The following is a 17,927-nucleotide window of genomic DNA, read 5'->3' on the forward strand; positions in this document are numbered from 1 at the left end:
TATTCATTTTTGATTAGCCGGCAGCTGATAATTGGAGGCGCATGGCATTGATATCATGCTCTGAATATCGCTTACACACCGAAGTCAGATGCCGCCATCGAAAGAGGATGCAGCACACTGGGGGAGTTAAGGGAAGGTGAATACAATAGGGTTTTTTTAATGTTTGTAACATGATGGGAGGCATATATACCAGGATGTGCCAAAGATGGGGATCATATATACCAGGATGGGAGACATATTTAGTAGGATGGGCCCAGGATGGGGATCATATAATCTAATAATAATATTTATTTTTATTTTTATATAGCACTAATATATTCCTCAGTCCTACACCAGGATGGGGGACATATATACCTGGATGAGGAACAAGATGGGAGACATTAGTACAGAATTGAGGGACATTACTCCCATAACAGTGTCGGCAGCAGCACTGCCCCACATGAGTGCATCATGACCACATTTTTACTTCAATTTATTTTACCTTTTTACCAGCTCTAAAACCTAGGTGCGTTTTATGGTTCAAGAAATCAGGTAACCCAGGATGACACTGACTGTATAATACATCACATAGGTCATTTGTATTTAAGACTTAGCTATGGTACTCGGCTTATCTTTTATTAAGCACTGTACATACAATAACATCTGCGGGCTTCAGCCCCTGTCACATTCCTCTTCTCTTACATCACCCCTAACAATTAGAAAAATTTGGTATTTATAATCTCAGACCATTTTCCTTTTTTTTGATTATTTGTTCATAGAGGGAATTTAACTTTTCAGTTCTCTGCCAAAAATGTCCTAGATTATCATAGCCATATATAAACACCGGGTGACTAATTAAGTGATCATATATGACATCAAAGGGTATATATCAAATGTACTCACGTAATTCAATGATTTCATGTTTTTCTTCTTTTCCTAAGAGGAACCTTTACGCTTGAAGGGCACCTTAAGTGGTCCGTGGGTTTAGAGCTATTACTGATCCTGTTTACCTTGCCTTTTAATTAAATCCACATTCGTCCTCCTAAATGTACCTATTAAAGGAATCCTATAAATGTCCTCCCCTTAAAGACGCGGTAATATTTTATTTTTCACACTGAAAGTGAAGGTCTACCTCCGCAACCATTTTTTTCTAAGTTGTACCAGCCAGTGCAATTGAAATGTAACAGCCAACCTTTTTGATTTTTATATATATGTGTGTGTGTGTGTGTGTGTGTGTGTGTGTGTTTGTGTATATATATATATATATATGTGTGTGTGTGTGTGTGTATATATATATATATATATATATATATATATATATATATATATATACATATATATATATACACACACAAAATTTAATTATCACTTGCCAAAACAAATTTCATTAATTTATCCATTTTATCTTTCCTTTTTCAGTACATGACAGTCATTCAAAACTATAACTCATTCTGCCAAAAACGCTCCTATACAACTATGTGGATGGAAAAAAATAAAAAAAAATTGCTGCACCAGGATAGGGTTAAGTTACAAAGAAATAGGGCTTGTGCACACAATGTCTTTTTCAGATGCCTTCCCCCTGGAAAACGAGATTTATTTAATACAAAATTGCTTTATTTTTGGGTTAGAGGCATTGAAACAATAAAAAGAATTAATTGCTAAGGTGGATCTTCATTCTGGGGACAAAATGAAATGTGGACTAAACAAAAAGAAGATGTAGAAAGTATAAATGTATAGCGTTTAATGGTCATGACTGAATTCCTTTGTAAGTGAATTCTTCTGATAATTACTTTGCCATTAACAGGTAATTAAGGCAGTGGATGAAGGTTATCGGCTGCCACCTCCCATGGAATGCCCAGCTGCCTTGTATCAGCTCATGCTAGACTGCTGGCAGAAGGATCGAAACAACAGACCAAAGTTTGAGCAGATTGTCAGCATTTTGGACAAGCTAATACGCAATCCCAGTAGTCTGAAAGTAATCGCCAACACAGCAGCAAGGTGAGAATTTCATCCTCGTTGCATCTCATAGAAATGTAGAAAAACGAGAGGAAGAGAAGGGGTTTCTACTAGTGAGGCCACAAAGTGGTCAAAAATAAGACACAGTAAATCAACCTCTTGAAAAAAAATCCAATGAAATTTTATTATCAAAAAATTACAACCATAAGAGGAGAAAATTCATTTAATGGTATGAATATAATGTAGGTATAACAGACAAACAGGCGAAAACCAGAAAATACCAGGAACCAGAAAAAATCGGGTAGTGCACATAGAAAGCGGCACAACGTTATAGAAATATCAGCAGGATACATAAATATATATAATATGTTATATTGGCCAAAAATAGACAATGTCCAGCAATAGTAAATGAATATCGCTCCTCAAGTGGGTGGTGAAGGTCACTGAAAAATCCGAAGATAAATAAATCACCATAGATAGAGATGAGAAAACTCTCAGAAAAAATTTGTTTAGCGGGTAAACAAACTTTGTATTGTGTCAGAAAAAACCTGCTTATTTCAAATAACACTAAAATTTATCTTTTTATTTATAACTCTTTAAAAATCTTCACACTATGACAAACAACAAAAAAATACATATACAATGAAAATTAAAAAGGTGTCTGGATCACTTTACTTTAGACTCTTGAGAGGTGGGGGGTAAAGAGAAAATGCACACTCTTTTTTGCAAAAAATATTATTTCTTGAGGGGGACCAAAAATAGAACTATGTCCTTAATTTTGCCCTCACAAGGACTGTCCCTGCCTGTCAATGGAGTACATCCTTATTTGACTGATGCCCCCATTCCTCGGCGGCTTGCCCTTGTATGACCCTTCTCTCTACCTCTCAACCAATGATCAAAAACAAGTCTCTGTAGTGATGAAGACCACCTAAATCTCTGGCACCTAGTGCATGTAGTATATACACAGTGATATTGTTTCTCAATATGATCTTTCCCTCAGTCTCATTCCTGCCTGGCCAATGGAGTACACCCTTATTTTTTCGATGCCCCCACCCCTCAGCGGCTGCCCCTAAATATGGCCCTTATAGTCCTGGATAGAAAATAGGGTAAGTTATTAGAAAAAAAATTTTTTCAATGTTTTCAACAATAGTGCATGGAATATATATACACAGTGATATTATATCTCAATATGGTCTTTCCCTCAATCTCACTCCTGCCTGGCCAATGGAGTACACCCTTATTTTTTCGGTGCCCCCACTCCTCGGCGGCTGGCCCTAAATATGGCCCTTATAGTCCTATATAGTAAAATAGGGTTGATTATTAGAAAAAAAATTTTTTCTTATTTTCAACAATAAGATTTTACACTTATCTGTGATTTCCAAGGTGCCTAGAGAGTATTCAAAATTCTAATTTCATAATTTCCTTATAGTCTGATCCCAATTTTTGATCTCAATCTCAACGCGTTTCACTCCATACACATAGCCGACGGAGCTCATCAGGAGATTTTTCCATTTTTAACATGGCATAATAGCCTACCCTTAAGCTGGTGTCACACACAGCGACAACGACAACGACGTCGCTGCTACGTCACCATTTTCTGTGACGTTGCAGCGACGTCCCGTCGCTGTCGCTGTGTGTGACATCCAGCAACGACCTGGCCCCTGCTGTGAGGTCGCCGGTCGTTGCTGAATGTCCAGCTTCATTTTTTGGTCGTCACTCTCCTGCTGTGACACACACATCGCTGTGTGTGACAGCGAGAGAGCGACGAAATGAAGCGAGCAGGAGCCGGCACTGGCAGCTGCGGTAAGCTGTAACCAGCGTAAACATCGGGTAACCAAGGGAAGACCTTTCCCTGGTTACCCGATATTTACCTTCGTTACCAGCCTCCGCCCTTGCTGCCAGCGCCGGCTCCTGCACTATGACATGTGGCTGCAGTACACATCGGGTAATTAACCCGATGTATACTGTAGCAAGGAGAGCAAGGAGCCAGCGCTAAGCAGTGCGCGCGGCTCCCTGCTCCCTGCACTGTGACATGTAGCTGCAGCACACATCGGGTTAATTAACCCGATGTGTACTGTACCTAGGAGAGCAAGGAGCCAGCGCTAAGCGCAGCTCCCTGCTCTCTGCACATGTAGCACAGCGACGTTATGATCGCTGCTGCGTCGCTGTGTTTGACAGCTAAGCAGCGATCATAACAGCGACTTACAAGGTCGCTGCTACGTCACCGAAAATGGTGACGTAACAGCGACGTCGTTGTCGCTGTCGCTTAGTGTGAACCCAGCTTTAGACGTTGTAGTCTCCAGACATCAGAGTAGTGTGACACCTACTCTGATGTCTGAATACTCTCTAGGCACCTTGGAATTCACAGATAAGTGTAAAATCTTATTGTTGAAAATAAGAAAAAAAAATTTTCTAATAATCAACCCTATTTTACTATATGGGACTATAAGGGCCATATTTAGGGCCAGCCGCCGAGGAGTGGGGGCACCGAAAAAATAAGGGTGTAGCAGGAGTGAGATTGAGGGAAAGACCATATTGAGATATAATATCACTGTGTATATTTATTCCATGCACTATTGTTGAAAACATTGAAAAAAATTTTTTCTAATAACTTACCCTATTTTCTATCCAGGACTATAAGGGCCATATTTAGGGGCAGCCGCCGAGGAGTGGGGGCATCGAAAAAATAAGGGTGCACTCCATTGGCTAGGCAGGAATGAGACTGAGGGAAAGATCATATTGAGAAACAATATCACTGTGTATATACTACATGCACTAGGTGCCAGAGATTTAGGTGGTCTTCATCACTACAGAGACTTGTTTTTGATCATTGGTTGAGAGGGAGAGAGAAGGGTCATACAAGGGCAAGCCGCCGAGGAATGGGGGCATCGGTCAAATAAGGATGTACTCCATTGACAGGCAGGGACAGTCCTTGTGAAGGCAAAATTAAGGACATAGCTCTATTTTTGGTCCCCCTCAAGAAATAATATTTTTTGCAAAAAAGACTGTGCATTTTCTCTTTACCCCCCACCTCTCAAGAGTCTAAAGTAAAGTGATCCAGACACCTTTTTAATTTTCATTGTATATGTATTTTTTTGTTGTTTGTCATAGTGTGAAGATTTTTAAAGAGTTATAAATAAAAAGATACATTTTAGTGTTATTTGAAATAAGCAGGTTTTTTCTGACACAATACATAGATAGAGATGCTCAAGCTATATTGCATGGGTACAAATCAAAAGAATTTATGTTAGAAAAATATGCAAAAATTACCTGAGCAAGTCACAATCAGAAATCAGTGGCCCGAACCATAACCCAAGGGGGAGAGTTAAAGCAAATCCACTTACAGGTGAATAGTATTAAGGCTGAAAAACAACCAAGCCCTATCTCAAGGGGGAATGCTAGATAAAATAGAAGGTAGATATCAACAATGCCAGTCAGAAAAAACCTGCTGATAATGTGAGTCTATAAAGAGCGATGTGCTCAGTTTCACTTTTAACAGCTCATATGTGAAACACCTCAGGAAAGATTACCATCGGAATTTAAAATTAAAGAGCCATATTAAAAGTGAAACACGCGCACATTTCGTGACCTTCCTCGGGGAGCTGCGCTACAGCTGTGCAGTGTGAGGGAGTTTAAAACAGGTGCCATGGCATTTGATTGGCACATGTGGAGTGAAAAGACAGTGAGCGGTGCACGTCATCGGGAACTCCTAGGAACGACGTAGATATGAGTCATATCGTCACATAACACATCCATGTCAGCCTGTACAGAGGCCGTCAGAGGTACACATCAATGTGGAGTCACTGCTCATGCGCACACCATGGTGGCCATATTCTCTATTGGCAGAGATGAGGGCAAACAAGTGGGCGGATATCGGAGGAGGAAATACCAATAGATAAATAGAGAAAGGTAGACATACATCAACATCTCATAGAAATGTATCGCCTTAAAGGTGATGTCCACTACTTGGACTACCCCCCGTTACTCCCCTTGTGTGCCCCCATACAACTAAATAAGCCTATACTCACCTCCAGTGCTGCCATTGTCATGTAGGGCCTGGGAACAAAACTTCAGACATCGCTGGATCTGCGGACGCATCAGAGGTGAGTATAGGCTTATTTAGTTTTTACGGAGACAAACAAGGGGAATGTCTGGGGATTGTCCAAGTAGTGGACAACTCCTTTAAATGTAGCTGCTTTATTATTTTTCCAAAGGATTTGAATGATGGTGAGGATTACAGGCCACAAAGCAGTACAACATGAGTTTTATACAGGTATACTATAAATGGTTGCAATACAGATTCACATACTTCATGTTTAGTACTACCATTTAGACAATACTTACGGTTCTTACCAGTACCAGCCTCAATTTGTTAGGTTTACCAATTTTTTTTATTTACTTTGTAATTATCATTACAACCCTTGTCTAAATTAATAGTTCAAGCAAATATAAAAAAAAACTTTGTAATATAAAATATGGTTCTTTCTCCACTTATGAGCCACTTTTGTATCTACTTCCTACTTCCTTAACTTGTCATTAATAATTTCTATTAAGTGTTTATCTCTAGAGATGAGCGATCCTGATTGACAAAGATTGGGAAATGTTAAAATCATACGATCTTTGGCTGGATTGGATTGGGATCGGACATCCGATCATTTACCGCAAAAGTTGTCGATCTTGCCAAGGATCAGTAAATGTTTGGATGGCAAAAACCATCCTCTCCCTGCTCATTTCAGCCATGTCAAGTATTGACATGGCTATGATTGACCACTTAAAAAAAAAAAGGAAGCAAAAGGATGAAAGGAAACCTGTCACCAGCTAAAACCACCACCTGTGAGCTCTTATATACAGCATTCTAGAATACTGTATATAACTGCCCAGACCGCTGTGTAGAACATAAAAATGAATTTATAATGCTGACCTGAGGAGTTGTGTGGTGCAAACTGGTTGGATGACTGTCTCCGTTCCTTTGAAATGACAGGTACATTTTAATGTCAATTATTATTATTATTATTATTATTATTATTATGTTGTTTTGTTTGCTTTGTTTTATACAGGTTCTGTATTTTAAATGCAATTTTGAGAATCATACTTTAAAGCAGATGCGTCAGGATAATATTTAAGGACAGCTGAGACATTATACATTTTGTATAAAAAAAAAATACAGCCTATAGGAAAGAATACAGCAGACTCGTTCACTATATTCACGTTGAAGTCAATAATTCAAAAATTTATATTCAGATTTATTAGATTTAACAAAAGCTTTCTCACTGTTTAACTCTTAATGGGCAGTCCTGTGGGTGGTCCTTATATCAGTATATGTATGAGCATACATACAGAAGTCGCTGTTAATCACTGTGTAGAAACGCCCACCGGACTCTTTAGGGAGTTTGAATTTAATTCAATAAGTTACAAGTTATCTAATATATAAAGCTGACTGTATGTATGTGTGTATGTATATGTGTGTGTATGTCCGCTAAAGGAATCCGCACCGTCGCATGTACAATCACAAAATTTTGCAGACGCCTCATATGACTCAGGGAATGTCATAGACTATGTTTGGATGAGAAAATTTAACCCCGCGCTTTACAGTTAGTCTCCAAAATTCTGCCTCCATTAATCTGAATGGAGGTGAGAGATATGGGCTATTAATAGCAACTGTCAGTGGTTGCTATAGGAACAAAATAAACTGTTAGTATAAGAAGCTTATGTGTGAGGTAATAAGATGTCTGTGGTGAGACGGATAGAGAGAGACAGAAAGAGACAGACAGACAGACAGAAACAGACGGGGAAAGAGACAGAGAGATAGAGACAGAGACAGCCAGGAAAAGAGACAGCCGGGCAAAGAGACAGCCGGGCAAAGAGACAGCCGGGCAAACAGACAGACTGGGAAAGAGACAGCCCTGGAAAGAGACAGCCCTGGAAAGAGACAGCCCTGGAAAGAGACAGCCCTGGGAAAGAGGCAGACTGGGAAAGAGACAGCCCTGGAAAGAGACAGCCCTGAAAAGAGACAGACGGGGAAAGAGACAGACGGGGAAAGAGACAGACGGGGAAAGAGACAGACGGGGAAAGAGACAGACGAGGAACGAGACAGACGAGGAACGAGACAGACGGGGAACGAGACAGACGGGGAATGAGACAGACGGGGAACGAGACAGACGGGGAATGAGACAGACGGGGAACGAGACAGATGGGGAATGAGACAGACGGGGAACGAGACAGACGGGGAACCAGCCAGACGGGGAACGAGACAGACGGGGAACGAGACAGACGGGGAACCAGACAGATGGGGAACGAGACAGACAGATAGAGAAAGACAGACACAGACAGACACAGAGAAAGAGAGAGACACAGCGATAGAGACACAGATAGAGAGAGAGACAGACAGAGAAACTGATACAGACAGACGGTGACACACAGAGACAGACAGAAACTCAAGAGAGATACTTACTATGCCGGGCAATGCCCGGGTACTACAGCTAGTACAGAATATTTTTTCTCCAAAAAACATATATGAATGGGACAATACAGTATTTTCAAAGTGGCAGGGTCCCCTAAAATATAAATTGTCTTTTCAATTTTTACCAAATTTAGAGTATCATTTTTTTTTTATTTTAAATTACCCCAGAATATTTTTCGATCACTTTCTTCTATCTCGCAGGAGTCCTGTATAAATGGAGTACTCCTCGGCTCACAGCGTTGTTGCATACTTCTGCCTGCCTCAAATGTAATTGCAACTGCAGCTTTGTCTGCTTTAGCGATGTTCACACTAAAGGGAAGCTTGTACAGTGACTCCAGATTGCCACCTGCTATGAGGGGACTCAGGAGCAGCTCATGATAGATGATGTTTGGCATATGAGAAGCCATCCTGTAAATCATCCCTTGGCTATTCCTAATAGGACCATTATAGATTACCGAGTCACAGCATCATCCTGCTAGGCAAATGTAGTTTATGATTCACTTCTCCCAAGGCTACTTTCCTGAACTTTCCTGAAGACAATTAATGAGGTTTTTAGGGTAGACTGGATATTTATATTTATAAGCTCCGATATTGGACCCAGTCATTTCTATGTTTTTGTCTGTCAATGGTAATATGCATTACACAATGCCATAAGAAGCCAAACTCACTCAACGCCCTCAACCATCTTTGGCAGAAAGCATTTCTGTGTCTTAGATAATTTCACTCTAAATTGCTTCATGCTTTCCAGAATTCGAAAAAATAAACATAACATCCAACTAATGAAAAAATTGCTTTTTTCTAACAAAATGATATTTGAAAATTTAGACTTTTATTACATGTTCGTTTTGGAGGTCTCTCATCATTAACAATGTAGACAGAAGAATGTCAAATATGATTTACCTGTCTATACAAAATAAAATAAAATTATTTTCATGTGACAACTAGCGAGCCAATAAATAACCGTAATACTATTACCATCTGTAGGACAATTACAAGAGTAAATTACCATTCCTGGCACAATATAAATAATGGTTACATTTCCAATACTAAAGATTTGTCATCTTTCTAAACACCATACGGGCATAATTAGTGAGATTTAATGTATAGCTAAGGAACAGGAAAATACAAAGTAATATCCTAGATACTTTGAATGGGTTGTCTAGTTATGAAAAATACCCCGTTGGGGAATTTAGAATTTATATAGGGGATCCCTGAAGCAAACCTTCACCTGTTACCCAAAGTGGCTACAAAGAGTGTGAAATATGTAATGCTTCACCTCTCCACCAGTGGCGCTGTAAGAAAATTAAACAGTTTCTCCAGGATTCCCTCACAATCACTGAAGGTCACATGAGTGGGGCATTTTATAATCAGTTGATCATCGAAAGCATCTAACAAAAAGGATTGTCCAAGGTGTAAACTCCTTTCCTTACCTCTTTGAGAGGTAACTATAAGTATACGGACTTATTATTTAAAAAATATACCATAAATAATGAAGGGTATGTGTCAGAACCCACTAATCAAATCCCTGATCTTCAGACTGGGAATCCAAAGATTATTTGTAGAGATGACCGGACCCGTGGAAGTTCTGTTCAGGGAGTGCAGCTGGACTTTAGATAAAGTTTAGTTTGGGACCCGGACTTGATCTGAATCCAAATGGAAGTCACTAATTGGGCAGTTCGGGTCTCCACCCACATGCAGCCAGCCATACACAGATCACTTCTGGTGATTTTTTAAGTTTTTGTTCGGTTTGACAATCAAATCTCAGATTCGCTCATCTCTACCAAAGAGAGTTAAGGTAATAGTTAAAAATAATTGTGGTCTTATAAAATAATAACACTTTGTGCAAGTAAAGCAATACGTTTACATGGCTAGTCTGTTCTTACATTATCAAGAAATTATTGTTTGAATTGATATGCTAATAAAGCTGAAGAGCTATTTGTAGATCTGAAGCCTCTGTTGTGATGACTCAGCATCAATGAGGATTGAGGAAAATCTGGCCCCGTGTGTGTGGGTTTCGTAATATTCATAATTATGTCATATGTATTATTTCTTTGTTCAGTAAGTCTAGGGACATGAGGTTAGTTTCACGTGAGACTGTTCAGTGCTCCCTTTTATGTGCTGATTTGTGCAATCCCTGCTGATTATGGATGGCATCAGCTCTCTGCGGTGTACTAGTTTGGATCATTTTAAGGATAATTATGCAGTCTAATTGAACTAGCGAAAAATGAACCAAAAGCCAGTGGAAACGTGAGACTGTCACTTGCACCATCTCTTGTCTTTGCTGGGAATATAATATATGTTGTTGTCTGTTGGCAAACCGAAAAAGTCTTACAGAAATGTGGTACCCCCCCCCCTGTATTATCTGTGTAGTGTTCTGCTCAACAGGAGTATGGGCATTTAGTAAGATGAGCCCCGGCTTGTGAGGTATTTCCAAAGAAAGCCATTCTGACCCTCGTGTCTTCACATCTGCCACTTCAGCTCTATTCGCCTCCCAGCGCCACCTCCTCATGCTTGACTGACTGCCCCTATGCTTTGTGACTTCAGGCAAAGAAGTTATCAGTCAAACAGGATTAAGGGGGGCTGGGCAGACAATAGAGCTGGAGTGACAGAGACTTCAGATCTCCAAATCGTTGTTCATACTCATTTCCATATAAATTCAAACACTGATTTCTCAGTAATGGACTGGCAATGTAAAGGTATTGCTGAACTTGTCTTTGAAAGGGCTACATGTGTATTTAATAAGTTTGGGGGGTGATATCTTGTTGACATATTCTCTTAAAGATAAATAAATCTTCTGTTGTTCCACCTCTTTACCTTGTTGACCATACATCATACTGCATGTTTAATGTGACAAGTTCCCTTTAACCTCTCTCACCCAATCAAAAAAGACATTTCAAATGACAGTTCGTTTCCCAAAAGAAGTAGCCAAGACGCAAGCCCTAGGTCAGTCAGTAAAGCACTAATGTTTATCTAGGACCGTAATCTACATCCTCCCGGGGCAGCTGGAGTGCCAGGGTTGCAGACTGCTGCTTTACAGATAGAAAACAGTGTTTAATTTATACGTTTTGCATATTCTGATATATTTGGCTCCTAAAGTTGGTTATTTATTATGATTGTCAGAGGTGTACTTAAACAGTAAAGTGTTCAAGAGAATAAATGATAAATGGGTCCTCCCTGCACAGTTGGCAACATCTGCAAAGAATTTCTGTCTTCTGTAATACACATATTTTTATTTCACTTTTATGCCAGTCTCAAGATTTAACTTTAATTCAGAGCCCTTTATTTGCCATTATGTACTTAAAATATTCATCGCAATTGGTTTATTCCTAAAAATTATTTATATATTTCCTTTCTTGGAAGATGTAAGTATAAGAAAGTATAAGAGCCATCCCTTACTGAAGAATATCTTGATTGCAACTCGACAGCTGTGGATCACTGACTATGTGGGAATTAGGACAAGGCTTGAGGGCTCATGGCCACAGGGGGTCCACATGTCCCATGTCAGATTCTACACTACTAACAGTGATGTTCATGCTAGTAGTACATTCTTTTCAACTGTAACTTATTTAGCTTCAATAAATCAAGACTACCATTGCCAGAATGGCTTTTAAAGAGCCTTTGACTTATTTAGGCTGAGGGTGAATCCAGAGAAGGGTAGACCGTCCAATACAAATGTTTAAAAATAACTTATTGGTGCAAGGCCTTCTAGCTTCCTCACGATAGTTATGACTTCCTCTATATTCTAAATCACTGGCATACATACAAGGTGAGGTATATCAATATTATTTTTCCTTTTACCACACTTTTTGGAGTCTTTAAAAATTAATGGGATGTCTTTGTAATGCAACTGGCATACCACATTGGACTTCAGGCAGAGACTGAGCAGCGATGAGTGGTGACGTCACTCAGGTTAGCTGAGGGCACAGCTCTAGGTTCCCTTGGGCCTTCATTAAACTCAGTGACCCCACCTCAGGTGAGGTCACTGACCTTACTGAGATCACCTTAGGTCAGGTTAGCTGTGGTTATATGTAGAGGGCCATGGGAACCTCCAGCTGTGCCCACAACTAACCTGAGTGACATCACTGCTCATCGCTGCACAGTCTCTGCCTCAAGTCCTCAGTGGGTGATCATGTTCCATGATAGTGCATTGTGACTTCAGATACAGCAGAGCTGAAATCGTCATGGGACATTGTGTAGATTACGTCAGACCTGCAGGGGTGTTTTGGGGGTTAATAAAGTGGTGAAAGAGGGGTTTTTTTGTATTTTATTTCAAATAAAGAATTTTTTTGGTTTTTGTGTTTATTTATTTTTACTTACAGACCGGGTCTGTGAATATAAGCGTCAGATATGCTGTCACTCAGCGTGGGGACATGTCTGACTGCAACCAATCACAGACGCCGATGGGCTAGGAAAGCACTAAATATGTAATGAAGGTAATGAATGCCCGGAAGTGAATGAGTGATCAGAAAGCAGTCACAGCCGTGTCGATGCCTCAGTAAGTATGAAGCGCTAGTTTTATTATTTTTTTTCTTTATTTTTCCTTTATTTTTTTAATTACCTGAGTGCCAGATCCGGATCATTAGCCAGAATTCCCTGAGAATTTCATCCCCAGGCCCGGCACTCGGGTACATTTGAAACCGCGCAGATCCAGAATTTTACAGCCTGGGTCTGCCCATCACTAGTCCTTACCTATACAATCCTTTTTTATTCAATAGGATAGTAGAAAACAACTCAACTCAATTGAAGGAAGATTATAGTTAGTCATGGCTATGAGCAAATATAGCCCCAAAAGGGAACCAATGTAGTAATTAGAATAAATGGTCGTCCATGAGCCCATTATTATGTATTTCAGTATACTCCTACCTTCTTCCAAGTATATTTATTACGCTATTGAATTGATATGTTTCATTGTTAACACTTTGGCTACTAATTGTACCTAGAAATAGATATTAGACACTGTGATTTCCTTTGAGCCTAAGAGTCCTCCAGGAAATCTCAAGAACTATAAATCTTTCTTCCAGTGATCTCTCCCAATGACTCATATAGCTTCTATCTGGCACTTCATACACCGTCTTGACTACTACATTTGTTCATTTCTACCGCACATCGTTTATATTTACCACACACCAATGATATATCATATTATGATAGAGGAAAAGGGTGGAGACATTTTTTTTTCCTTTTCCTCTGAGAAGATATGTAATTTCCATGATGTCTTTTTAATGACTGCCTTCTGTGGCCTAGTGGGTACTGATTTATGAAAAGCTGTAAAAGATCAGGTGGAACACGGCGGGACTTCTTTACAGCTGCCTGGATGTAAACCCATCTAATTTGTTTAGTTAAGTGTGAGCTCATGGTGAACATCACCCGGTCCATAAATTTCAAGTTTAGACCCCTAACTGGGAGCTTGGTCCGAAAAATGCCGATGACTGCAGATGATCTTGAAGACCAACATTCCCTTGATGCATATGTGGAAACATCACAGACTCTTCATTGCTATAACCACATTCCTTCTTATTGATAAACTGTCCAGATGTCCTCTCCAAGGAGGAAAGTAACCAATTTCTACATTGCGTTCTCTGAGGAACATTGGAAAGAGTAAAATAATACTTCACCTCACTGGTTATTCAGAGGTTACGTACATTTAAATTAAGTTCCTTTTTCTATTTCATTTCTACTTTGATCCAAGTCATGAACAGAAAGACTAACTTTGACTACTTAAATCCCTAATCTGAGGAATCTGTCTTTCCTCAATTCAGAAAGACAAATTCCTGTATTTTAGGGACTCGTGCATCAGATAAAAGTATCAAAGGCCAGTAACTATGCATAACGAAATAAAAAAAAAAATAGAAAAATGGAGGTAGAACCTTACATACCTTCCTACTGCAACACTTCATAAATACTTCAAAAATGTCCTGGGAATCACAGACGTATTGCCAGCAAAATATATGAGTCCAAAGGTGATACACTTATTTTAGCTAACAGCAGTAGCTATTTGGTGTTATATTACCAGCACATAAAACCAGTTCAAATTTTGCCAGAGGGAAAATATATATAATTTTTTTATCCACACAGTCAACCAATTCCTACTCTGCAGAATTTAGAAAACAGAAAATATAGATGCAGCTTCACCGACGTGAAAAGTGATTACAAGATCCATTAAGATCCAGTTAAAATTCTATTAAAAAGTTAATTACGTAGACTTAGATTTGAACACCTAAAACAATTGTGAGCAAGAATGTAATGAATGTTAAATAGAATAACTTTGAACCTCATAAAATTCGAGACCTAAAGGTTTAACTGTGATTATGTTAGACTGAAGTTGACCTTGTCATCCCATCCCCTATGTTATAATTCCAAGTGTCCAGTTGGTTGGAAATATAGGGAAAGGTTAATGTGTTCCTATAAGGGAGCTCTGTTTTGGATTTTATTTTTATTTTATTTGGAGTTTATTTTTTTTTCTTTATTTTTTTTATAAATTTTACAACAGAAGGAATAACACGATAATATAACAAATAGAGATAAACAAAACAAATACATGAAAAAGCTAACATAATAAAGGACCCTAGAAAAAAAGGTCGCCTTGCTGTTGGCTGTTGGGGTCACATAAAACTGGTTATTTTGTGTGCTAAGTATCTCAATTTTTACAAGTTTTTCATAGCAGTAATGCACGTCTATATTCCCATATGCATTGTTACACGTATCTTAGCATTACAGAGTGCAAATGTTTTGTTACTTAGGCTGCTTTCACACTGCGTTATAACCTACATTCACTGGTCCTTTTGGAGCTTCCGTCCGAACTCCCTCATCCCCCCCCACAAAATAGGGTTTGGACGCATGCACTGATGGGGCCATTGACTATAATGGTGCAGACAGAGTCACACTGTGCCCTGTCTTGCACCATTTTCGGGTGTATACGCTTTCTGCAGGCGGACACCCAGACGCAGTGTACTACATTTGGGTGTCCGCCTGCAGAAAACGTATACTCCAGAATATGGTGCAAGACAGAGCACATGGGTACTCCGTCTGCACCATTATAGTCAATGGCCCCTTCGGTGTATGCGTCCAAAACCCATTTTGGTGGGGGGGGGGTTGGATGGAGGCTCCGACAGGACCAGTGAACAGAGGTTATAATGCAGTGTGAATGCAGCCTAACATAATAAATGTTACCAAAACAACGAAAATTTCTGGTGACAAAATGCTAAACAAGAGACCAGCAGAAAATGGTCTACAATTACATACCGTATATGCATTGCAGGCTGAAATCTTATGGTCACAATTTAGTACATCTGAATTTTTTGGGAATAATTAGATGGCATTTTTATTATCTTGTAGTGATCAGCGAATACTAAATATTCGGGTTCAGATTATTCGTACTGAATACCTAGTACTATTCCAGTATTTGTCACGAATTACGAACCTAATGCAAGTCAATGGGCAACCCAAACATTTTGCTGGGAAATCTTCAACAAAAATGCTCGAGTTTTTCATTGACTTGCATTAGATTTGTTAGTCGTAACAAATACTGGAATAGCACTACTTGTTATGACTAAGGACTTATTAGTCTGAAACGCGTAAGCGAGCTAAACATGGATTGCTTAATTTTAACCCCTTGTCACTTTTAATGAAGTCTAAATAAATTTCTATGAATTTTATAATAACACCGGATGAGCTGCTGGATTTTCCTTGCTTGTGTTTGTGACTGCATCATGGATCCCCGATGTCCCGACTTCCGTGCACCGCCCGTCTTTCATTGAATTCAGTGAATATTGAATACTAGTGTGAGCTGAAATCTCTTTTTTGTTTTGTCTGGAATAGCACTAGGTATTCGGTACAAGTAATCCAAACCCGAATATTTAGTATTCGCTAATCACTGACTATTTTTTTACTCCTCAACATTTAAATTGCAACACTAAGTAGACAAAAATGTGGAATTATGGAGACCAAAGGATTGGTGGATCTTCATGATTTGCTCAAGTACACTCAGCATTTTAGAATATCCTCCTTGGCGTTGCTGAGTGTAGTTCACTTTGTATAGAAAGACTATATTGTCAGAATTACATAATCCTTCAAAATCTGAGCAAACTGCTACCAAAATTGTGGCTCTGGAGGTTTACCAAGAAAAAACACCAGTCATCACCTTAATACATTTCATAGACTGGCAAAAGGCTCCACAAAACAGATCTACAATATGAAAATACCACCCAAACTATCCAACTATATAAACTATATGTTCATCCTCTTCTTCATGTTGTTAGATACACTGGCAAAAACCTTTTGCCTGCAATTTTGTATGGTTTTAGAATTCATGACTCTTCTTGTTTCTTTAAACCTTAAATGCTTTTATTGCCTTAATCCTTAATTCTCTGTGTAATATCACTACAAATTTACCTTTCACTTACCACAAAGTACCCATGATATTTTCTCATTTTGTCACCATTTTCCTTGAGCTCACATTTTTAATCATAACATTTTTTGGTAGATGCAATGTTTTGATCGCTTCTTTTTGCTGTAAAAAATAATAAAAAAATGTAATTCTGGCGTTTTGATTTTTTTATCGCTACGCTGTGTACCAATCAGATTAATCTATGTTATATTTTGATAGATAAGGTATTTGTGAACCTAAGGGACCAAACATGTATATTTTTTATTGTTTTATTGTCAATGGGGCAAAAGGGGAGTAAATTGAACTTTTAGTTTTTTTATTTTTTCCAAAATTTAAAAAAAAAAATATTTTACACTTTTTATTGATTTTACTAGTCCACGTAGGGGACTTGAAGCTCACATTGTCTGATCTCTTCTGCTGTACAGAACAGTGGATCAGCATCACTCTGAACCGCAGAAATGCTCTTCTCCCGTGAATGCTGGCGCTCACAGGAACTATATCAAGACAGTGACATGGGTTATCCGCTGACCCATGATTGTCATGACAACCCATTGGCGCCCCGTGATCGTGTTACGGGGCCACCAATGGCTGCAAGGAATGGCACATTTCCTACCGGAGCTTGACAGCAGGATTTAACTAGTTAACAGATGTGGGTGAATCTGCAATCTGCCCACGCCTGCTAGCTGCACATGTGCGGAGAAAGATGTGGTTGAAAACCGACATTAAAGGGACACACACAGCCTTGGACATTCCAGTATGGGTTAAAACACAATAGGCAGGGAATACCCAAATACCTTTATAGAGCAATAGGTATTTGAGTGTTTCTTTAGCAAGGCTGATAACTTGAAGGAAGCCACAGCTCCCCTCAGGTACTACGAGGCTGAAGAAAACCAATTTTATACTTAAAAGTCAATATTTTCCCTTCTCTTATTATTCACAGATAGAGGAGTGAGGTGGGGTCATTGGGTGCCATAAGGTTGTGTCCCTAGATGTGTATTTACAGCAGTCAGCCTTAGGTAGGTCCTGAGACTGATAGTCATGATCTAATTTTCCCATTTATCAAAATAAAAATATGCAAAAAATAATAATTGTTATAACCAAAAAAGTTTTTAAAAATCTCCAGAGAATATAAGGATCTGTCCCATC

General features: G+C 39.1%; 1 protein-coding gene across 2 annotated transcripts in view; it reads left to right on the forward strand.

Annotated features, from left to right (window-relative positions):
* Positions 1 to 17,927, forward strand: part of EPHA3 (EPH receptor A3) — a 597,724-nt gene that overhangs the window by 566,315 nt on the left and 13,482 nt on the right. For both annotated transcript variants that reach the window (XM_075335117.1, XM_075335118.1), the window contains exon 15: positions 1,784 to 1,977. In XM_075335117.1, coding sequence (XP_075191232.1) covers positions 1,784 to 1,977 — 194 coding nt within the window. The remainder of the gene's footprint in view (positions 1 to 1,783; positions 1,978 to 17,927) is intronic.

This window comes from Anomaloglossus baeobatrachus, chromosome 2, assembly GCF_048569485.1.
Source record: "Anomaloglossus baeobatrachus isolate aAnoBae1 chromosome 2, aAnoBae1.hap1, whole genome shotgun sequence".
In the NCBI taxonomy this organism is placed as follows: Eukaryota; Metazoa; Chordata; class Amphibia; order Anura; family Aromobatidae; genus Anomaloglossus; species Anomaloglossus baeobatrachus.